The 24,044-nt window shown below is 43.3% G+C and overlaps 1 protein-coding gene across 5 annotated transcripts in view; it reads right to left on the bottom strand.

Annotated features, from left to right (window-relative positions):
* LOC109899295 (dipeptidyl aminopeptidase-like protein 6) overlaps positions 1 to 24,044 on the bottom strand; it is a 351,844-nt gene that overhangs the window by 50,876 nt on the left and 276,924 nt on the right. For all 5 annotated transcript variants that reach the window (XM_031836276.1, XM_031836277.1, XM_031836279.1 and 2 more), the window contains one exon: positions 23,634 to 23,732. In XM_031836276.1, the coding sequence (XP_031692136.1) occupies positions 23,634 to 23,732 (99 nt within the window). The remainder of the gene's footprint in view (positions 1 to 23,633; positions 23,733 to 24,044) is intronic.

The raw sequence follows: 24,044 nt of genomic DNA, 5'->3' as shown, positions 1-24,044 counted from the left end.
ATGTCCTTGCTGTGTCTGAATCCTGGCTCAGGAAGGCCACCAAAAATTCAGAGATTTCCATACCCAACTATAACATCTTCCGTCAAGATAGAACTGCCAAAGGGGGAGGAGTTGCAGTTTACTGCAGAGATGGCCTGCAAAGTAATGTCATACTTTCCAGGTCCATACCCAAACAGTTCGAACTACTAATTTTGAAAATTACTCTCTCCAGAAATAAGTCTCTCACGGTTGCCGCCTGCTACCGACCCCCCTCAGCTCCCAGCTGTGCCCTGGACACCATTTGTGAATTGATCGCCCCCCATCTAGCTTCAGAGTTTGTTCTGTTAGGTGACCTAAACTGGGATATGCTTAACACCCCGCCAGTCCTACAATCTAAGCTAGATGCCCTCAATCTCACACAAATCATCAAGGAACCCACCAGGTACAACCCTAACTCTGTAAACAAGGGCACCCTCATAGACGTCATCCTGACCAACTGGCCCTCCAAATACACCTCCGCTGTCTTCAACCAGGATCTCAGCGATCACTGCCTCATTGCCTGTATCCGCTACGGAGCCGCAGTCAAACGACCACCCCTCATCACTGTCAAGCGCTCCCTAAAACACTTCTGTGAGCAGGCCTTTCTAATCGACCTGGCCCGGGTATCCTGGAAGGACATTGACCTCATCCCGTCAGTTGAGGATGCCTGGTCATTCTTTAAAAGTAACTTCCTCACCATTTTAGATAAGCATGCTCCGTTCAAAAAATGCAGAACTAAGAACAGATACAGCCCTTGGTTCACCCCAGACCTGACTGCCCTCGACCAGCACAAAAACATCCTGTGGCGGACTGCAATAGCATCGAATAGTCCCCGTGATATGCAACTGTTCAGGGAAGTCCGGAACCAATACACGCAGTCAGTCAGGAAAGCTAAGGCCAGCTTCTTCAGGCAGAAGTTTGCATCCTGTAGCTCCAACTCCAAAAAGTTCTGGGACACTGTGAAGTCCATGGAGAACAAGAGCACCTCCTCCCAGCTGCCCACTGCACTGAGGCTAGGTAACACGGTCACCACTGATAAATCCATGATTATCGAAAACTTCAATAAGCATTTCTCAACGGCTGGCCATGCCTTCCGCCTGGCTACTTCAACCTCGGCCAACAGCTCCGCCCCCCCCGCAGCTCCTCGCCCAAGCCTCTCCAGGTTCTCCTTTACCCAAATCCAGATAGCAGATGTTCTGAAAGAGCTGCAAAACCTGGACCCGTACAAATCAGCTGGGCTTGACAATCTGGACCCTCTATTTCTGAAACTATCTGCCACCATTGTCGCAACCCCTATTACCAGCCTGTTCAACCTCTCTTTCATCTCCTCTGAGATCCCCAAGGATTGGAAAGCTGCCGCAGTCATCCCCCTCTTCAAAGGGGGAGACACCCTGGACCCAAACTGTTACAGACCTATATCCATCCTGCCCTGCCTATCTAAGGTCTTCGAAAGCCAAGTCAACAAACAGGTCACTGACCATCTCGAATCCCACCGTACCTTCTCCGCTGTGCAATCTGGTTTCCGAGCCGGTCATGGGTGCACCTCAGCCACACTCAAGGTACTAAACGACATCATAACCGCCATCGATAAAAGACAGTACTGTGCAGCCGTCTTCATCGACCTCGCCAAGGCTTTCGACTCTGTCAATCACCATATTCTTATTGGCAGACTCAGTAGCCTCGGTTTTTCGGATGACTGCCTTGCCTGGTTCACCAATTACTTTGCAGACAGAGTTCAGTGTGTCAAATCGGAGGGCATGCTGTCCGGTCCTCTGGCAGTCTCTATGGGGGTGCCACAGGGTTCAATTCTCGGGCCGACTCTTTTCTCTGTGTATATCAATGATGTTGCTCTTGCTGCGGGCGATTCCCTGATCCACCTCTACGCAGACGACACCATTCTATATACTTTCGGCCCGTCTCTGGACACTGTGCTATCTAACCTCCAAACAAGCTTCAATGCCATACAACACTCCTTCCGTGGCCTCCAACTGCTCTTAAACGCTAGTAAGACCAAATGCATGCTTTTCAACCGGTCGCTGCCTGCACCTGCATGCCCGACTAGCATCACCACCCTGGATGGTTCCGACCTAGAATATGTGGACGTCTATAAGTACCTAGGTGTCTGGCTAGACCGCAAACTCTCCTTCCAGACTCATATCAAACATCTCCAATCGAAAATCAAATCAAGAGTCGGCTTTCTATTCCGCAACAAAGCCTCCTTCACTCAAGCCGCCAAGCTTACCCTAGTAAAACTGACTATCCTACCGATCCTCGACTTCGGCGATGTCATCTACAAAATGGCTTCCAACACTCTACTCAGCAAACTGGATGCAGTCTATCACAGTGCCATCCGTTTTGTCACTAAAGCACCTTATACTACCCACCACTGCGACTTGTATGCTCTAGTCGGCTGGCCCTCGCTACATATTCGTCGCCAGACCCACTGGCTCCAGGTCATCTACAAGTCTATGCTAGGTAAAGCTCCGCCTTATCTCAGCTCACTGGTCACGATGGCAACACCCATCCGTAGCACGCGCTCCAGCAGGTGTATCTCACTGATCATCCCTAAAGCCAACACCTCATTTGGCCGCCTTTCGTTCCAGTACTCTGCTGCCTGTGACTGGAACGAATTGCAAAAATCGCTGAAGTTGGAGACTTTTATCTCCCTCACCAACTTCAAACATCAGCTATCTGAGCAGCTAACCGATCGCTGCAGCTGTACATAGTCTATTGGTAAATAGCCCACCCTTTTCACCTACCTCATCCCCGTACTGTTTCTATTTATTTACTTTTCTGCTCTTCTGCACACCAATATCTCTACCTGTACATGACCATCTGATCTTTTATCACTCCAGTGTTAATCTGCAAAATTGTAATTATTTGCCTACCTCATGCCTTTTGCACACATTGTATATAGACCCCCCCTTCGTTTTCTACTGTGTTATTGACTTGTTAATTGTTTACTCCATGTGTAACTCTTTGTTGTATGCTCACACTGCTATGCTTTATCTTGGCCAGGTCGCAGTTGCAAATGAGAACTTGTTCTCAACTAGCCTACCTGGTTAAATAAAGGTGAAATAAAAAAAAAAAAAATAAAGCTCGATACTGAGGATTTCTTCAGCTCAGAGCTTGAGCCCAGACATTGATGAACTAGCATCCAAGAAGAGATGCCAGGTATCTGGCTTGGGCACATCAGATTAGACCAGTGTGCAATAATTAACGTTTTCTTTATGCACTTTTTCTTGCTACAAGGCATGGGCTTGAATGGTTGATTGATTTATTATCATTTTATTTGTAAAATTATTAGCCAGTGGAAAAAGTTTATTTTGGTATTTAAATCAGAAGGCTGCAAATAGAAAAGAGGCATACAATTTTTATTTACATTTTATTTATTTAATAAATGAATGCCATTGATGTGTTTTTTAATTTGAAATTCGATTTTGCATGTCTACACTATTAAATTATATATTGTATGGTAATAAGCGATGCTTGTTCCATATTCAATGTTAAAGCAAAACTTGTTTGGGTCCATATTAAAAGGTTAATTTGTTCAATGTTGGCCCGTGACTTTGTTCAGGTTTTACATTTTGGCCCACTGGGTATTTGAGTTTGACACCCCTGATGTACGCAATCCACAAGGGCACAAAAGCCCAAAACATGCAGCACAGGTACTTGTCACGCCTTGGTCTTAGTGTTTTGTGTTTTCGTTATATATTTGGTCAGGCCAGGGTGTGACAGGTGTTTACGTGTTGTATTTCGTATTGGGGTTTGTTGTATTTGGGATCGCGGCTGATTAGGGGTGTGTCTAGTTAGGTTTGGGCTGCCTAAGGCGGTTCTCGATCAGTCAGGTGTTTCTTGTTGTCTCTGATTGGGAACCGTATTTAGGTAGCCTGAGTTTCACTTTGTATTTCGTGGGTGATTGTTCCTGTCTCTGTGTAGTGTTCACCAGATAGGCTGTAATAAGTTTCACGTTCCGTTTGTTGTTTTTGTATTTATTCGTTATTTCATGTACCGTCACTTTCTTCATTAAAAACATGAGTAACCACCACACTGCATTTCGGTCCGACTCTCTTTCAACAAACGAAGAACGCCGTTACAGAATCACCCACCACATACGGACCGAGCAGCGTGGTTACAGGCAGCGACCGCAGGAAAAGTGAAAGGAGGAATGGAAAGGGGAAGACGTATTGGATGGCATGGAGTATACGACGTGGGAGGAAATCGACAGGTGGGCGGCCGACCCAGAGAGAGTGCAGGAGCCCACATGGGATTCGCTGGAGCAGTGCGAAGAGGGCTATAGGCGAATGGAGTTGGAGAAAAGAAAGACACGGCGGCGCAGAGCGAAACCCGAAAGTCACCCCAAAAAATGTATTGGGGGGGGGGCTCAGGGAGAGAGTGGCAGAGTCAGGAGTCAGACCTGAGCCAACTCTCCCTGTTAATCATGAGGAGCAGCGATATAAGGACTTCTGGTCTTGGGAGATGATATTAGACGGAAGAGGACCCTGGGCTCAGCCTGGTGAATATCGCCGCCCCAAGGAGGAAGCAGAGGCAGCAGGAGATAGGAGCCGGCGATACGAGGGAACACGGTTGGCAAGGAAGCCCGAGAAACAACCCCAAAAAATTATTGGGGGGGGGCTTACAGGGAGTATGGCTATGCCAGGTAGGAGACCTGCGCAAACTCCCTGTGCTTTCCGGTGGGCTAGAGAGACCGGGCAGACACCGTGTTATGCTATGGAGCGCACGGTGTCTCCAGTGCGGGTGCATAGCCCGGTACGGTTCATACCAGCCCTTCGTATTTGCCGGGCTAGAGTGGGCATTGAGCCAGGTAAGCTTGGGCAGGCTCGGTGCTCAAGAGCTCCAGTGCGCCTGCATGGTCCGGTCTATCCAGAGCCACCTCCACACACCAGTCCTCCGGTAGCAGCTCCCCGCACCAGGCTTCCTGTGCGTGTCCTCGCTCCAGTATCACCAGTGCCCGCACCACGCATCAGGCCTACAGTGCGCCTCGCCTCTCCTGCTCTGTCGGAGTCTCCCGCCTGTTCAGCACAGCCAGAGCCTTCCTTCCCTCCTGCGCTGTCGGAGTCTCCCGCCTGTTCAGCGCAACTAGCGTTTTCCTCCTCTCCTGCGCTGTCGGAGTCTCCCGCCTGTTCAGCGCTATCAGAGCCTTCCTTCTCTACAGCGCTGCCAGAGCCTCCTGCCTGTTTGAAGCAGCCTGAGCTGTCAGTCTGCAAAGAGCTGCCAGTCTGCAAGGAGCTGCCAGTCTGCAAGGAGCTGCCAGTCTGCAAGGAGCTGCCAGTCTGTAAGGAGCTGTCAGTCTGCATGAAGCAGCCAGAGCTGTCAGTCTGCAAGGAGCTGTCAGTCTGCAAGGAGCTGCCAGTCTGCAAGGAGCTGCCAGTCTGCAAGGAGCTGCCAGTCTGCAAGGAGCTGCCAGTCTGTAAGGAGCTGTCAGTCTGCATGAGGCAGCCAGAGCTGTCAGTCTGCAAGGAGCTGCCAGTCTGTAAGGAGCTGTCAGTCTGCATGAGGCAGCCAGAGCTGTCAGTCTGCAAGGAGCTGTCAGTCTGCAAGGAGCTGTCAGTCTGCAAGGAGCTGCCAGTCTGCAAGGAGCTGCCAGTCTGCAAGGAGCTGCCAGTCTGCAAGGAGCTGTCAGCCTGCATGGAGCAGTCAGAGCTGTCAGTCTGCATAGAGCAGCTAGATCCGCCAGTCAACCAGAATCTTCCAGATCTGCTAGTCAACCAGAATCTTCCAGATCTGCTAGTCAACTTGAATCTTCCAGATCCGCCAGCCAGCCAGGATCTTCCGGAGCCTACTACCTACCTGAGCTTCATCTCAGTACTAGGCTTCCTCTCAGTACTAGGCTTCCTCTCAGTACTGGGCTTCCTCTCAGTACTGGGCTTCCCCTCTGTTCCGGGCTGCCCCTCAGTCCCGAACTGCCCCTCAGTCCCGAGCTGCCTCAGTCCCGAGCTGCCCCTCAGTCCCGAGCTGCCCCTCAGTCCCGAGCTGCCCCTCAGTCCCGAGATGCCCCTCAGTCACGAGCTCCTCCTTAGTTCTGTGGGGTTCTGGGTGAGGACTATTAGGCCATGGTCGGCGGCGAGGGTGGATTATCCCAGGACGCGAAGGGGAGGAACGACGACATTAATGAAGCGGGGTCCACGTCCCGAGCCGGAGCCGCCACCAATGACAGACGCCCACCCGGACCCTCCCTTTGGTTTTGAGGTGTGTCCGGGAGTCCGCACCTTGGGGGGGGGGGGGGGGGGGTCTGTCACGCCTTGGTCTTAGTGTTTTGTGTTTTCGTTATATATTTGGTCAGGCCAGGGTGTGACAGGTGTTTACGTGTTGTATTTCGTATTGGGGTTTGTTGTATTTGGGATCGCGGCTGATTAGGGGTGTGTCTAGTTAGGTTTGGGCTGCCTGAGGCGGTTCTCGATCAGTCAGGTGTTTCTTGTTGTCTCTGATTGGGAACCGTATTTAGGTAGCCTGAGTTTCACTTTGTATTTCGTGGGTGATTGTTCCTGTCTCTGTGTAGTGTTCACCAGATAGGCTGTAATAAGTTTCACGTTCTGTTTGTTGTTTTTGTATTTATTCGTTATTTCATGTACCGTCACTTTCTTCATTAAAAAGAGAGTCGGACCGAAATGCAGCCATTACAACCAGCATTTCGGTCCGACTCTCTTTCAACAAACGAAGAACGCCGTTACAGTACTCACACGCACCAACGGACATTGTAACAATAATTGACAAGACCATGGAAACCAAAGGGCACATATATACAAATACTAATCAGTGGGAATAGGGGACATGTGTGCATGATTAAAGTTAAAGTCATTCTGCCCCTGAACAAGGCAGTTAACCGACTGTTCCTAGGCCGTCATTGTAAAAAAGAATTTGTTCTTTACTGACTTGCCTTGTAAAAAAAAAAATATAATATATATATATTATTATTAAATACACGTGGTTTGCAGTTGTGAGGCCAGCTGAACGTACTGCCAAATTCTCTAAAACAACGTTGGAGGCGGCTTATGGTAGAAAAATTAACATTCAATTCTCTGGCAACAGCTCTGGTAGACATTCCTGCAGTCAGAATGCCAATTGCACGCTTCCTCAAAACTTGAGACATCTGTGGAGTTGTGTTGTGTGACAAAACTGCACATTTTAGAGTGGACTTTTATTGTCCCCAGCAGAAGGGGCACCTGTGTAATGATCATGCTGTTTAATTAGCTTCTCGATATGCCATACACATGGAATATTTCTGGGATCTTTTATTTCAGCTCATGAAACATGGGACCAACACTTTACATGTTGTGTTTATATTTTTGTTCAGTGTATAACCCGATAATTGTCTACAGAGAGATGTCTTTCTTCCATACAGCTTCTCAGCGGGCAAAACTGGTTGAAATGACACCATTACAACCAGCTTTACAACCTGAACATCATTAAATGACAGGTGAGTTGAGGTTACAATATAAAGCTAGGGGTGAAATATATTTTCCTTGCCTGTTACGGGTCATTAGTCCTCCTGAAGGCTGAGCGGATGATGGTTAGACTGATAAAAAAACGATACAAGCCCAGACCTGGCGCCAGGATAAAGTGATTAAGGGGGAAGTTGTCTGGGAGAAAGTTAAGCAGCAGGTCTCTGGTCTTATGCATCATGTCATTCAAAACTATATTTTTTTTATCCTTTATTTTATCAGGGAGTCATACTGAGACGAAGGTCTTTTTTACAGATGAAATACAGAAACATTACAGAAATACACACGTAAAAATATAAATACAAAATACAAGCAGAAAGAAAGAAAAACACGCTGATAAAAAACTAACACATCCATCAGCAATAAGGTCCTCAATCAGCTTTCTGAATTGCCCTAGAGGCACCAAAACATTTAAGAACATTTTGACGATAGTCCCACAAACACAGTGCAAAATAACTAAAAGCTGATTTACTCTTTTATTTCAGCTCATGAAACATGGGACCAACACTTCACATGTTGCGTTTATATTTTTTGTTCAGTATCGATTTTTTTCTCTCATCCATCTAACGATAACTAACAAACTTCCGTACATGACAGTGTTTCATACACGTGACCGTATTTTAGCAGCCACAAAAATGTATACTTCCAGGTCAAGTGTAATATGAAAAGATTTGTAAAGCACAATTTTTCTGTTTTCCAGAGAAATCAATGACATGACCTTCATGCTACCTGTCTCTGCATGATTGAAGAATGCAATGGAGCTCCGCCTGGTCTTTTTAAAACTTGTGAGGGGGAAGCGAAGGCTACTGAGTAATAGTGAAAGGGGGAGATATGTCGTGTTGGGAAACTTATCATCTCTAAACTTTTTATAAAACACTATAAAGAGTTCATATAACGTGTCATTATATACCGAAAAAGATTCAATAAATAATTAAATAATACTACATTTGAAGGTTTGTGTGGAATTTGAATAGGGTTTTTAGGTCGGGGCTAAAGTGAACTTCACAAGTAAACTGCGGCTGTTGCGAGTCATGATGGCTTGCAGTGATTACGCGAACAAAGAATACATTCAGTTGTACAATTGACGAGATATCCCCCTTTCCCTGTCCCTTTCACTTGTTTTTAATCTGCAAGAGAGGCGCTACCCCTGGTGGAAAGACGCTGTACGGCACACAATGTGTTGCATAATGCGTGACGTATACGATACATTGTGATATGTCACCATGTATCGTACAGCGTCAGAGGGGTCAGTATTTTCAACTTTTCTATTGGTCCATTACCATGTCAATCAACGCCCTAGATTTTGATGCCAACACAGTTGCTACAGTCCCATTAGTTTTCATCGCAGCCTCGTTTGAATGCCGCGGTACACAAAATCTGTATGGAACAGTGTTAGCTACCGTTACAAACTATATCAAATAATGACAAAGTGAAAACATGGTTTTAGACATTTTTGCAAATTTATTTTAAAAGAAATACAGAAATATCTAATTTACATAAGTATTCACACCCCCGAGTCAATACTTTGTAAAAGCACCTTTGGCAGCGATTACAGCTGTGAGTCTTTCTGTGTAAGTCCCTAAGAGCTTTCCACACCTGGATTGTGCAACATTTGACCATTATTCTTTTGTATTCTGTCAAAATGGTTGTTGATCATTGCTAGACAACCATTTCAGGTCTTGCCATAGATTTTCAAGTACATTTAAGTCAAAACTGTAACTCGGCCAGTCAGGAAGATTCACTGTCTACTTGGTAAGCAACTCCAGTGTAGATTTGGCCTTGTGTTTTAAGTTATTGTCCTGCAGGAAGGTGAATTAATCTCCCAGTGTCTGGTAGAAAGCAGACCGAGCTAGGTTTTCTTCTAGAATTCTGCCTGTGCTTAGCTCCATTCCCTTTCTTTTTTATCCTGAAAAACTCCCCAGTCCTTAACTATTACAAGAATACCCATAACATGATGCAGTCATCACTATGATTGAAAATATGGAGAGTGGTACTCAGCAATGTGTTGTATTGGATTTGCACCAAACATACGTAACACTTCAGGACAAAAAGTGAATTGCTTTGGCACATTTTTGCCAATATTACTTTAGTGCCTTGTTGCAAACAGGATGCATGATTTGGAATATTTTTTTATTCTATGCAGGCTTCTTTTCACTCTGTTACGTTAGTTTTGTGGAGTACCTACAACGTTGTTGATCCATCTTCAGTTTTCTCCTATCATCACAGCCATTAAACTCTGTAACTGTTTAAAAGTCCCCATTGGCATCATGGTGAAATCCCTGAGCGGTTTCCTTCCTCTTCGGCAACTGAGTTAGGAAGGACGTCTGTATCTTTGTAGTGACTAGGTGTATTGATACACCATCCAAAGTGTAATTAATAACTTCACCATGATCAAAGGAATATTCTGTAAAGTCCATGAATAAGAGCACCTCCTCCCAGCTGCCCACTGCTCTGAGGCTAGGAAACACTGTTACCACCGATAAATCCACGATAATTGAGAATTTCAAGAAGCATTTCTCTACGGCTGGCCATGCTTTCCTCCTGGCTACCCCAACCCTTGCCATCAGCTCCGCACCCCCGACAGCTACTTGCCCAAGCCTCCCCAGCTTCTCCTTCACCCAAACCAGATAGCAGATGTTCTGAAAGAGCTGCAAAACCTGGACCCGTACAAATCAGCTGGGCTAGACAATCTGGACCCTCTCTTTCTAAAATTATCCGCCGCCATTGTTGCAACCCCTAATACTAGTCTGTTCAACCTCTCTTTTGTATCGTCCGAGATTGCTAAAGATTGGAAAGCTGCCGCGGTCATCCCCCTCTTCAAAGAGGGTGACACTCTAGACCCAAACTGTTACAGACCTATATCCATCCTGCCCTGCCTTTCCAAAGTCTTCGAAAGCCAAGATAACAAACAGATCACTGACCATTTTGAATCCCACCATACCTTCGCTGTGCAATCCAGTTTTTGAGCTGGTCACGGTTGCACCTCAGCCACGCTCAAGGTACTAAACGATATCATAACCGCCATAGATTAAAGACAGTACTGTGCAGCCGTCTTCATCGACCTGGCCAAGGCTTTCAACTCTGTCAATCACCGTATTCTTATTAGCAGACTCAACAGCCTTGGTTTCTCAAATGACTGCCTCGCCTGGTTCACCAACTACTTCTCAGATAGAGTTCAGTGTGTCAAATCGGAGGGCATGTTGTCCGGACCTCTGGCAGTCTCTATAGGGGTACCACAGGGTTCAATTCTCAGGCCGGCTCTTTTCTCTGTATATATCAATTATGTCGCTCTTGCTGCGAGTAATTCCTTGATCCACCTCTACGCAGATGACACCATTCTGTATACATCTGGCCCTTCTTTGGACACTATGTTAACAAACCTCCAAACGAGCTTCAATGCCATACAACACTCCTTCCATGGCTTCCAACTGCACTTAAACGCTAGTAAAACTAAATGCATGCTCTTCAACCGATCGATGCCCGCACCTGCCCGCCCGACTAGCATCACTACTCTGTACGGTTCTGACTTAGAATATGTGGACAACTACAAATACCTAGGTGTCTGGCTAGACTGTAAACTCTCCTTCCAGACTCACATTACGCATCTCCAATCCAAAATTAAATCTAGAATCGGCTTCCTATTTCGCAACAAAGCCTCCTTCACTAACGCTGCCAAAACTGACTATCCTACCAATCCTCGACTTCGGCGATGTCATTTACAAAACAGCCTCCTACACTCTACTCAGCAAACTGGATGCAGTCTATCACAGTGCCATCCTTTCGTCACCAAAGCCCCATATACCACCCCCCACTGCGACCTGTATGCTCTTGTTGGCTGGCTCTTGCTACATATTCGTCGCCATGCCCACTGACTCCAGGTCAACTATAAGTCTTTGCTAGGTAAAGCTCCACCTTATCTCAGCTCACTGGTCACCATAGCAACACCCACCCGTAGCAGGCGCTCCAGCAGGTAAATCTCACTGGTCATCCCCAAAGCCAACACCTGCTTTGGCCTCCTTTCCTTCCAGTTCTCTGCTGCCAATGACTGGAACGAATTGCAAAAATCGCTGAAGTAGGAGACTTATATCTCCCTTACTAACTTTAAGCATCAGCTATCTGAGCAGCTCACCCATCGCTGCAGCTGTACACAGCCCATCTGTAAATAGCCCATCCAACTACCTACCTCATGCCCATATTGTTTTTATTTACTTTTTTTGCTCTTTTGCACACCAGTATTTCTGCTTGCACATCATCACCTGCACATCTATCACTCCAGTGTTAATTTGCTAAATTGTCATTACTTCGCTACTATGACCTATTTATTGCTTTACCTCCTTACTCCATTTGCACACACTGTATATAGATTTTTCTATTGTTATTTACTGTACTTTTGTTAATCTCATGTGTAACTCTGTGTTGTTGTTTTTTGTCGCACTACTTGTAAATGAGAACTTGTTCTCAACTGGCCTACCTAAATAAAGGTTAAATCAAATGTAAAAAATATTCAATGTCTTCTTTTTTTAACCTTTCTACCATGAAGTGCCATTTTTTGCGAGTCATTGGAAAACCTCCCTGGTCTTTGTGGTTGAATCTGTGTTTGAAATGTACTGCACCTCTGACGTACCTTACAGATAATTGTATGTGTGGGGTACAGAGATGAGGTAGTCATTAAAAAAGCATGTTAAACACTATTATTGCACACAGAGTCCATGCAACTTATAGGACTTGTTAAGCAAAAACATTTTATGTGAATTTTTACTCTTGAACATATTTAGGCTTGGCATAACAAAGGAGTTGAATACTTATTGACTCAAGACATTTCAGCTTTTCATTTTGTATTTATTTTTTTATAAATAAAAATTGTAACACAACAATGTGGAAAAAGCCAAGGGGTGTGAATACTGTAAGGTACTGTAATTAGCCTATGCCAGTAAAGACAATAAAAAAAAGTTCCTTAGTGTAGTTAGTCTTGCCAGCTATCTAAACTTGTAGTAATCATGTCCAGATTACCGACCTGGCATGCAGCGCACGCGCCCAGGGGCCCACATTGATTTTGTTAGTCACTCTCATTCAGATATCATATTAGCATGGCTTAAGTCATGGCAAAATGTTTAGAATTGCAGGAAATGTGCTTTTAAAACTGCGAAACCGTCTCCCCACCCCATGGCAAAATTATCTGTAAAGCAAACCTATTTGTTTACCTTTTGTTAAAAAAATTATTGTTGTGCTACCAGGTCCCTCTGTATGTGTTAGATTATAGTTTTTAATCCCGGTGCTGAGTTTACTGTGAGTATAGCAGCTAGTTGTATAGCTAATGGGCTATTAACACCCCCCAAGACATTTTAAGAAAGTTGAAGCAATTTTACTGCATTTCTATACAATTTAAAAACTTAAAATGCTATTTGGAGATCAGCAAAAACAAGCTAAATGTATCCCAGCCATTATCACCTTGGCTGCCGTAGGTTGATTCACTTCAGTCAATCCACAAACACATAGCTTATAAGCGTGGGGGCAAACTATAATTGAATACGTACAGAGGGATCTGTTAGCATAAAAAAATATTTGATTTGTTTTTCTGTAAAACAATGAAGGCAGACTGTAGTTCAAATAGAGCCTGGTCAACAGTGGGGGCAATAGTATACACAACAGTATCATCGTTATAAAAGTGCAGGTGACATTTTTTTTTACAGACAAGTCAACATTGTTAATGTAAACAGTAAAAAGTACAGGACCCAGAATTGACCCCTGCAGGATATATACCCTGAATTTAAATGGCTTAATTTTAGACATGAATTACAGCTCAAGTTTCTATTTAAGCTGCTCCTTATCCTCTATATTTGTACAAATATTATTGATCTTTTAGGATAGAGGTCGGATTGTGAATAATATTCACGCATGTCTTTGTACTGTATACGTGGAGGGAAGCTAACCATCTCTTTGTACTCTATATGTGGAGGGAAGCTAACCATCTCTTTGTACTGTATACGTGGAGGGAAGCTAACCATCTCTTTGTACTGTATACGTGGAGGGAAGCTTACCATCTCTTTGTACTGTATACGTGGAGGGAAGCTTACCATCTCTTTGTACTGTATACGTAGAGGGAAGCTAACAATCTCTTTGTACTGTATACGTGGAGGGAAGCTTACCATCTCTTTGTACTGTATACGTGGAGGGAAGCTTACCATCTCTTTGTACTGTATACGTAGAGGGAAGCTAACAATCTCTTTGTACTGTATACGTGGAGGGAAGCTTACCATCTCTTTGTACTGTATACGTGGAGGGAATATTACCATCTCTTTGTACTGTATACGTGGAGGGAATATTACCACGTCTTTGTACTGTATACGTGGAGGGAATATTACCATCTCTTTGTACTGTATACGCGGAGGGAATATTACCATCTCTTTGTAGTGTATACGTGGAGGGAATATTACCATCTCTTTGTACTGTATATGCGGAGGGAATATTACCATGTCTTTGTACTGTATACGCGGAGGGAATATTACCATGTCTTTGTACTGTATACGTGGAGGGAAGCTTACCCTCTATTGAATTTTCTAGTCATCTTGAGGACGTCTATTGAAGAAAACAAATACATATACTTCAAATTTTTCCCATGTCTTTTCCTTTATTCCAGGCTCTACACCTCAACCCATGACTTGAAGAAACCGTTTACCATTTGAATAGGACGACCTTATCTCCGAAAGGGGCCATAGTCAAAACTCCCTAATACAAATATACAATTCCACAGCGGAGAGCCTTGCCATAATATCTATATAGCGTACTGCATGAACCTATTCCCCAAAGTAGGAGATGGGAGGGAATAGTGTGTGAGCTGCCGATGGCTCCTGTCCAGTGGGCTGGATAGGAGTTTTTACCTTGATTTATGGTTATCAGCAACACCGATCAAGGTCGCCTCCGAGACTCATTTTTTACCCCCAGCCCATTGCTTGAATCCTACGAGTCCACCGGCCGGCATCAAACCAGCCCCATAACTGCAAAATTAAACCTCCTTATCATGGCGTTCACGTTCTTAAACATTTTTTTTTCTGTCTCAGAGCCACAGCACGCCACTCAACGCAACAAGCAAGGGTACAATATATATAGGGCAGCCTCGAGTAAATTACAATAAACATGAAAAGACTAAAAACACACAGAATGTGGTTTTGGTTTAACAGGAATATGTATTGCTATACCTGCTGTGAGGAAATGACTAATACACAACATTGAACGAGGACATAGTGAAGCTTCTTTTTGAGGACATAATGAAGCTTCATATTGAGGACATAATGAAGCTTCTTATTGAGAACATAGGGAAGCTTCTTACTGAGGACATAGTGAAGCTTCTTACTGAGGACATAGTGAAGCTCCTTATTGAGGACATAATGAAGCTTCTTATTGAGGACATAGTGAAGCTTCTTACTGAGGACATAGGGAAGCTTCTTACTGAGGACATAGTGAAGCTCCTTATTGAGGACATAATGAAGCTTCTTATTGAGGACATAGTGAAGCTTCTTACTGAGGACATAGTGAAGCTTCTTATTGAGAACATAGTGAAGCTTCTTATTGAGGACAGTGAGAGTGTTGTGGTTGGTTGAGTTAGCTATGCTCAAATAGTTTCCTATTCAATTACTAGCACTGGTCACTGAGGTTAAAGTGTGCTTCACTTAGTTTTTGTTTTGTTATTGCAGTTTTTTTTCAAGAGGGACACAACCACACAGACTACAGAGGAGAAGGCCTGGGTTGGTCAGATACTGCTGTATTCACTTCGTGCCATTCTAATGAATTTAGAATGACCTGCTACCCCAGTGTCCTTGGGACTCCAAGGGGAGCACGTTGAGTTTTTTGCCCAAGCACTGCACAGCTGATTCAAATGATCAACTAATCATCACGCTTTGATAATTCAAATCAGCTGTGTAGTGTTCGGGGCAAAACATGCCACACTTGGGGTCCCGAGGACCGAGTTTGGGAAATCCTGTGCTAGCCATAGCCGCGGGCAAGAAGGGGTGCTGAGGGTGCTGGAGCATCGGAAATCCCCCAAATATTTATACCACTTTATGTGTATTTTTTTCTTCACAAAAGTAGTGCGCTGGATCTTTACTAGTCCTCTATTAGTGGACTGATATAGTCGTCTGTAGCGTGGGCCCCACCTCCAAACATCTTCCCGCGGCTATGCTGCTAGACCAGGCCTAGGCAATTATTTTCCATGTAGGGCCACATTAGAATATAATTTTGCATTTTCAGGATTATACATCATGTGCATGACTGTGTTGACATATATATCTACTGTAAATCACATCCAGATATGCTACTTATTTTACTTTTTTAACATACACAGAAATAAACCACATCCATGATCTCCTTTTGGTAGGTATTTTCATTATTAAACATGCAATGAACTACACAGAGGGAAAAGTACACTGTGCATTCAGCACCATGGACAAAACTCTTGTTAACGGGTATACACAAAAACAAACAACAAGAAAGAGGGAAAGCTCAACATTACATTTAAACTACTGAATCAGTGTGAGGAGTGAAGTCTGATGGGCATTGACTAAAGCAGTAAAGTCAGGTATAGTTTCTGACGTCGCTATGCGCAGGATTGCTGAGAGTCAGTAAGAGATGATCTATGCCTTGACTTATTATATTTCATCACTGAAAATGTCTGTTCACATAAATAGGTTGACCAAAACAGTACAAACATCTGAGCATGACTCCTAATCTTTGTAAAGTTTTGTTCATCGAGAGATGCATAGAACCTCGTCAGTGACATTATTTTAAATAGTTCTCCAATCACTGCATCAGACTGAAGATCGATAAGCTCAAGTTGCAGGTCAGTGGGAGTATTATCCACATTGAAGGTGAAAGGAGAGGAAACCAACAGCATGTCATTTTCCAACACTTTGAAATCCTCAAAACGATGAGAAAACTCATCGTTCAAAGCACGCAGCAGTGATGTATACTTCTCCCGCTGGTCATCTGATAGGGAACAGACTAGTAGTGATGTATACTTCTCCCTCTGGTCATCTGATAGGGAACAGACTAGTAGTGATGTATACTTCTCCCGCTGGTCATCTGATAGGGAACAGACTAGTAGTGATGTATACTTCTCCCACTGGTCATCTGATAGGGAACAGACTAGTAGTGATGTATACTTCTCCCTCTGGTCATCTGATAGGGAACAGACTAGTAGTGATGTATACTTCTCCCTCTGGTCATCTGATAGGGAACAGACTAGTAGTGATGTATACTTCTCCCGCTGGTCATCTGATAGGGAACAGACTAGTAGTGATGTATACTTCTCCCTCTGGTCATCTGATAGGGAACAGACTAGTAGTGTCGGAAGGTCATCTGATAGGGAACAGACTAGTAGTGATGTATACTTCTCCCTCTGGTCATCTGATAGGGAACAGACTAGTAGTGATGTATACTTCTCCCTCTGGTCATCTGATAGGGAACAGACTAGTAGTGTCGGAAGGTCATCTGATAGGGAACAGACTAGTAGTGATGTATACTTCTCCCTCTGGTCATCTGATAGGGAACAGACTAGTAGTGATGTATACTTCTCCCGCTGGTCATCTGATAGGGAACAGACTAGTAGTGTCGGAAGGTCATCTGATAGGGAACAGACTAGTAGTGATGTATACTTCTCCCTCTGGTCATCTGATAGGGAACAGACTAGTAGTGATGTATACTTCTCCCGCTGGTCATCTGATAGGGAACAGACTAGTAGTGATGTATACTTCTCCCTCTGGTCATCTGATAGGGAACAGACTAGTAGTGTCGGAAGGTCATCTGATAGGGAACAGACTAGTAGTGATGTATACTTCTCCCTCTGGTCATCTGATAGGGAACAGACTAGTAGTGATGTATACTTCTCCCGCTGGTCATCTGATAGGGAACAGACTAGTAGTGATGTATACTTCTCCCGCTGGTCATCTGATAGGGAACAGACTAGTAGTGATGTATACTTCTCCCGCTGGTCATCTGATAGGGAACAGACTAGTAGTGTCGGAAGGTGGGTGAGATTGTTGGCTTCTACTTGGCGGGTCAGGAGGAGTAATATTCCCTTGAAGGTTTTGACAAGGCTGTACATTTGATGTGCAAAAAGGCCCTTCCCTTGTAGTTTGGAATTCAGTTAATTCATGAGGGCCATAATGTTCACGGTGAAGGCAAAATCAGCCAACTATTCTTTACCTTGCAGTTGAGGGAAATCCACATATTTTCCTTTCATTTGCAAAAACTCAGCAATCTCCGACTTCAGGTCCCACACCCTTTTAAGCACCTTCCCCAAACTTAGCCATGTCACATTGATGTGGTAGGGGAGATCTACATGACCCGACTCTGTCTCTTCCAACAGTGAGACAAACTGCCTGTGGTTTAAAGAGTTTGCTCTTATGAAGTTTACCACTTTAGTGACTGTATCCACAACATGCCTCATTTTTAGACCCCATTTTCAGAGCACCTCCTGATGAATAATACAATGCAGGAAAAACATTTTCTGATCTGGGTTCAGCTCAGCTACCTGATCTTGTATCCTTTTCAAACGGCCAACATTTTTTCCTGTCAAGTTTGGGCACCCATCAGTGGTCACACTGGATAACTTTTCAAAACTCAGTCCCAGCTTTACCCCACACTTATTAACCTCCACCAATAAATCTTTCCCTGTGGTTGTGCTCTTCATTGACAGCACTGAAGCAAGCTCTTCTGTCATTTAAAAGTCTGGGGTTATGCCTCGTAAGAATATCAACAACTGCACCATGTCACGTGCATCACTGCTCTCATCCAGGGCCAAGGAGAAATAGGTGAAATCCTTTACATTGTCTTTCAACTGTTGGTCCATATTCTCTGTGATGTCCTCAACATCTTGACAGGGAAACATTTTCAAAAAGCTCTTTCTTGTCGGGGCAAGTTTTGATGCAGAGTCAATTAAACATTCTTTAATGAATACTCCCTCAGCGAATGGCTTGCTATGTTTAGACATTTTGTGGGACAGTACATAGCTAGCTCTCGCAATTCCGTTGTTTGCTGAACACAGCTTTCTGAAAAGTCCTTGCTGCTTTTGCAAATGAGAAAGCAACTCTTTCGATGCACTTGCCCTCTGCTCAGAAGACATATTCCTATATTTCTCTGCATGCTTCGCCTGGAAGTGTGGTGACAAGTTGTAGTCTTTCAAGACAGCGATGCTCTCTTTGCACACTAAGCACACAGCTTCCCTGATACTTCAATAAAGAAATATTTCGATGTCCACTCTTGCTGGAACACCCTACATTCATTGTCTACTTTCCTTTTCTTTGAAATCTTTGAAAAACTAATTTTTCTAGCTAGCTACTATTTGTAACTGTGATATGTGTGCCAGCCTGTCAGTCACTGTCTGTCTTCGTGCAGTTGTTATTTATACTTGCCTTCAAAATAAATGTCCCACAAGCGGTGGGAGCTAAATCATTACACAAAGGCGAGTGTTCATTGAGCTTTTAATTTAAATAACAAATATGTTTTTCAAAACTTTACTATCGCAAATTCTTTATGTGATCTGAGCATGATTCCGCGGGCCGTATTGAATCAGGTCACGGGCCGGCTAGACCATTAAAATCATAATCTGAATATAATGAAAGACTTGCACTGTATAAAATGAAGCTGTAAAATGAAGCTTTGACACTAGGGGGCACTACTTTGCTTGTGGTGCTGCTCTCAGGCAAATCACCACCCAGGTCAGTCATCAGCTCTGATCAAGGTTAAAAGATACTTATTTGGCCAATCATGTCTGTTTGCTTGATGGCGTTCAGCAAATCTCTTCTCGCTACATGTTTAGCATACATCAGCCAGGAGGACAGGAGTGTGTGTGTGTGTGTCGACCAGTGTGTGGAAGTCAGTATAGCCGTACAAGGTTATACTGCTTCATTCAAACAGAGCAGCTGCTAGAAACCAGACAATAATATTGAACCAGGTTTACATTTATCATTGCTGGATGAAAATTATGTTGATGCTTTTGCTGCATGCATTTGATTGTAATTTTATGCTGGAGATAGGCATACACAGAATATCAATGGGCTACACTAATAGAAAAATGATGTAGCGGACTAAATCCAATGATGATGGGTGGTGGATTTGTTTAGAATGGTGATGGGGGTCTTTAAAGCTGAAATCCTTCATGGTGAAACAGCCACGTCCATTTGCAATATTACGACAACAAAGAAGTTACTGCAAACAACAAACAGTTTTCCCCCCTCGGACATCATTGCACGAGCGATAGAGGAGCACAATATGTGCTGCAATTTATTTTAACAGGCTGCGCAACGCTCCTCAGCTCTGCAACATAAATAATAACAACGGTGGTGAGGCGGCGGCCATGGCGCTATTTCTGCCTACTGTGGATGACATTTTTAAGGGCAAATATATACAGAAGTAACCTGGTGCAAGATCTATTGTGCTGTTGCCAACTTCTATGGTCATTTTGGATTGACAATAACCATAGGAGCTAGCAAGAAAGCACAAATAGATCTGGGACCAGGCTAATGTAGGAGAGTTCCATGGAGGCAAACAGTGATGCAAGGTTCCTGTTATAGTTTGTAATGAAACAAGGTTCCTGATATAGATTGTGATGAAACAAGGCTCCTGTTATAGATTGTGATGAAACAAGGTTCCTGTTATAGATTGTGATGAAACAAGGTTCCTGTTATAGTTTGTGATGAAACAAGGTTCCTGATATAGATTGTGATGAAACAAGGTTCCTGTTATAGATTGTAATGAAATAAGGTTCCTGTTATAGATTGTGATGAAACAAGGTTACTGTTATCCATGGGTTGCATGTTTCGTCAAAATATTGTTTTGAACATTCATTTTGGACTGATTCCAGACTGAGCATTCTACTCAATGCATCGTCAATGAGCGCTAATGAAGACTTCATCAAAAGTGCATTACAGTGGCTTGGAAATACAATGACATTCAAAAGGAGGCAAATAATTAGTAGGTAAACCTTGTGTCATTTTGATGTCACCAGATTAACTTTAGATGCAGTATAACGTTAGATAGCTAGCTAAGATTGAGGGGAGGCCACAGGATTTTTGCTTGCTAACGTTAGCATTGCAGGCTATTTTTGACAAACTTTGCTAGCAAATGACAACATTGGCATCTGTCTAAAGTAATTTTGACGACATAATAATGCTGGAAAAGTTATTTCCTACTAAATATTTTACTCCTTTGGCAATGTCATTGTATTTCCAGGCAATATAGTGTAATTTAGACTAACAGTAGTTAGCATCCGTCCAGAATGACGGGGCTTATCACCACTTTAGGGCACCACTATGGCGCCGCTGATAGAGGATGGCTTGAGAACGTTCATAACAATGGCATGACGCAACCGAGTGACGGAGGTGCAACCTATTAATAGATTGTGATGAAACAAGGTTACTGTTATAGATTGTGATGAAACAAGGTTACTTTGATAGATTACTGGGATAAACGTGTGTTTAGTAAGGCTGCTAGATCAGAGGCAGTAGGGATGACCAGGGATGTTCTCTTGATAAGTGCGTGAACGGATAATTTTCCTGTCCTGCTAAGCATTCAAAATGTAACTTTGGGTGTCAGGGAAAATGTATGTAGTAAAAAGTAGATTATTTTCGTTAGAAATGTACTGAAGTTAAAGTAAAAGTAAAGTAAATATAAATAGTAGAGTAAAGACACCCCAAAAAATGACTTAAGTGGTACTTGAAAGTAATTTTACTTAAGTACTTTACACCACTGGTTACTGTTAAAGATTGTGATAAAACAAGGCCGCAGGGGTATTCAAATCGCAACACCATGAGTAGCTTGTGCTGTCTGAATTCATAATGAACTCAGCTTATATTGCCATAAAATACCCCCAAAAGGATTTGGACTTATCAGCAACAAAATAAACTCATTGACTCATTATAAATTCTAGAGGTGAAATTACAAATGTCTCCCAGGAAATTGATAGATGGCTCAACAACGTCGAAAAATATACAATTCCAGGTTAAATTAGGTTTACAAAAAATGTAAACTCCAGACCTGTCATCGAAAGCCAATAATTGCAAGTTGTGAATGCTCGGCGTTCTGCACATCGCTAAATGAATATGACATGCTAACGAACATCAAATAATCAGTCGATAATGAACCTCTAGTCTCTTTCCATCTTTGGCAGCTGCATCTACAGGGTCCCTAAGAAGACTTTCTCTGCAGGCAGGTTGCTGTCTATCAACCATAAACAGCTACAGTAGAAAGGCATATCTTTAAGATGACTCCCATTTCATGCTTGCCACGTAGGCTACAGTATGGAGGACGTATGGAGGCTATTATTAATCAGCTTATCAAAGTGACAGAACACAGCATTCTATTGACACAGGAAAATACTATAGTATTAATTGCTTGGCATTTCATGCAATGAGGAACATTTCCTGAGGAGAATGACTTTTAAAGAAGCACAGATGTTAACATCCAAACAGTGCCTACTTGTTTTGCCGTTTACTGCAACTCATTCACTTTCATAGATTTGTTAACCATTTTATGTGTCCCAAGAAACACTGGGTGTAAAGACAGTCACTAATGATCAGATGGTACTGAAGAATTGGTGAAAGCAGTATGTTTAGAGGCTTTTGATCTCAACCGCCGAAATGTGTCAGATCAGTGATTATATCAAGGACGGGGAAGGGAAGAATAAAGAAAGGAAGCGTTGTACAGTACTGGGCATACTCAGTGTACTCTCTCCCATCTGCACCCTCTTTAGGCGAGACTATTGGTTGATAGGAGAAGACAGCTTCATTAGGCATGAGTTATATCAAAGTTGCTTCATTAATCCTTTGGCTGTAAAGTGCCTCTAGGAGTCAGGCCCTGATCATTCTATTAAAACCAGCAGTTGGTTAATATAATGTGTCTGCAATGTGTCTTGCAGTTTTATTTTCTTTCACAGGCAACATTGCTATGTTGTTGTCTTAGGTCTCTCTTTCTGTAGAGTTGTCTCTCTTGTTGTGATGTGTGTTTTGTCCTATATTTATATTGTATTTATTTTAATCCCAGCCCCCATCCCCGCAGGAGGCCTTTTGCCCTTTGGTAGGCCGTCATTGTAAATAAGAATTTGTTCTTAACTGACTTGCCTCGTTAAATAAAGGTTAAATAAAATAAAAAATTACAAAAATAAAATAAAAACTAGAAAACACACTTCACTTTCATGTGATCAACTGGAGACTTCACGCACTTTCACTGTTTTACACAAGAGGATAGAGCAAGTCCTGTCAACCCCTGTAATCCTTGACATTTTTTGGACTATACTGACTCCTACACACTGGCTGGCACACACACACGCAGGCACACGTAGCTAGTTCTAATTGCTGTCATCTAAGGCTTGGCTGAAAAAGTGGTCTCAGAAAAACGCTGGTTCCATGTAATGTAACCCTTTTAGGCAGTCGGTAGAGGACTGAGCACATGCATTGGGAATCTCTAACTCTGTTCAACACTGACTGAAAAAATTCTGCTTTTTAATCATTTGAGTTGGTCAGATCACCCATAGTATCACCCCTCTGTATTATATAACAGAGCACCAGTGCTCCTTACTAACGTTGATTCAACACAGTAACATACATTATTACAGCATGGTTGTTAACATTGAGAGATGAGCTGGTGTATTCGATTCACTGATCTGAGAGTGGTAAAACCACCCCTATCAAGATAGTGAGATGAGCCGTTTCACATGACATTGATTCAACACACACTCATTACACTGTGTGCGCAATGAGATCATTGGTGCAGAAGGTGTTGTTAGTAGAACAAAGGGCTCAATCAATGTTTTTCACACCGTTGCAATAATGATTCCAAATCGATGCTAGCAGTGTAGGAAGTGGAAGTGTTCTATTCAATTCAATGGAACTCAGTGTTGAAACTTTCCTGATGTTCAGTTAAACTTATACATCGACCAACTGAAAACAGAGTTCCTACTATATAGTCACAATTGCCTTAGTTATTTGACTGCCAACCCCAACAGATTATTCAATATGTGTCTTAAACTCAGGTTAATTAGCATAACTTTACCTTTTGGTGGGAAATGTATGACCCTGTTTGAATGTCCACAGTGAATACATGACGTATCACCCATATGGATGTCTCATGACCACCCCTCTACGACATCAATAGAGTACTCACTGTTGATCCACTTGGCCTCAGGGTCGTGAACCTTGAAGTTCTTCCTGAAGATGTCCCCCACGGTCAGTTTCCCCTTGAGGGCCAAGCTGTCATCCTCGCCTGCAAAGGAACAAGTGAAAACACATTTTAAATACATTTTAATCAATTTACAATTTTGAACACTATCAATTCCAACTAAATAATAGCAGAGGGTCATTTCACAATGAACGCACATTTACTTGAATTAATTACAGAAACACAACGCACAACTGAAGAAGCCATTTGGGGGAAAGTCAGCATATGGTTATTTGTGTCAGTGTCTCGATGGTAGTACTGGTACTGAGCTTGAGGCCAGAAACAACAGTTATATACATGCTGCTTTTACGGTCAGGCCTCAAGCCAAGCAAGCTCATTATCTGCCTGAGACGACTG

The sequence above is a fragment of the Oncorhynchus kisutch genome, linkage group LG11 (assembly GCF_002021735.2).
Source record: "Oncorhynchus kisutch isolate 150728-3 linkage group LG11, Okis_V2, whole genome shotgun sequence".
Classification (NCBI taxonomy): domain Eukaryota; kingdom Metazoa; phylum Chordata; class Actinopteri; order Salmoniformes; family Salmonidae; genus Oncorhynchus; species Oncorhynchus kisutch.
Note: the sequence above shows the minus strand (reverse complement) of the source record. Positions and strands in the feature narration are given on the sequence as shown.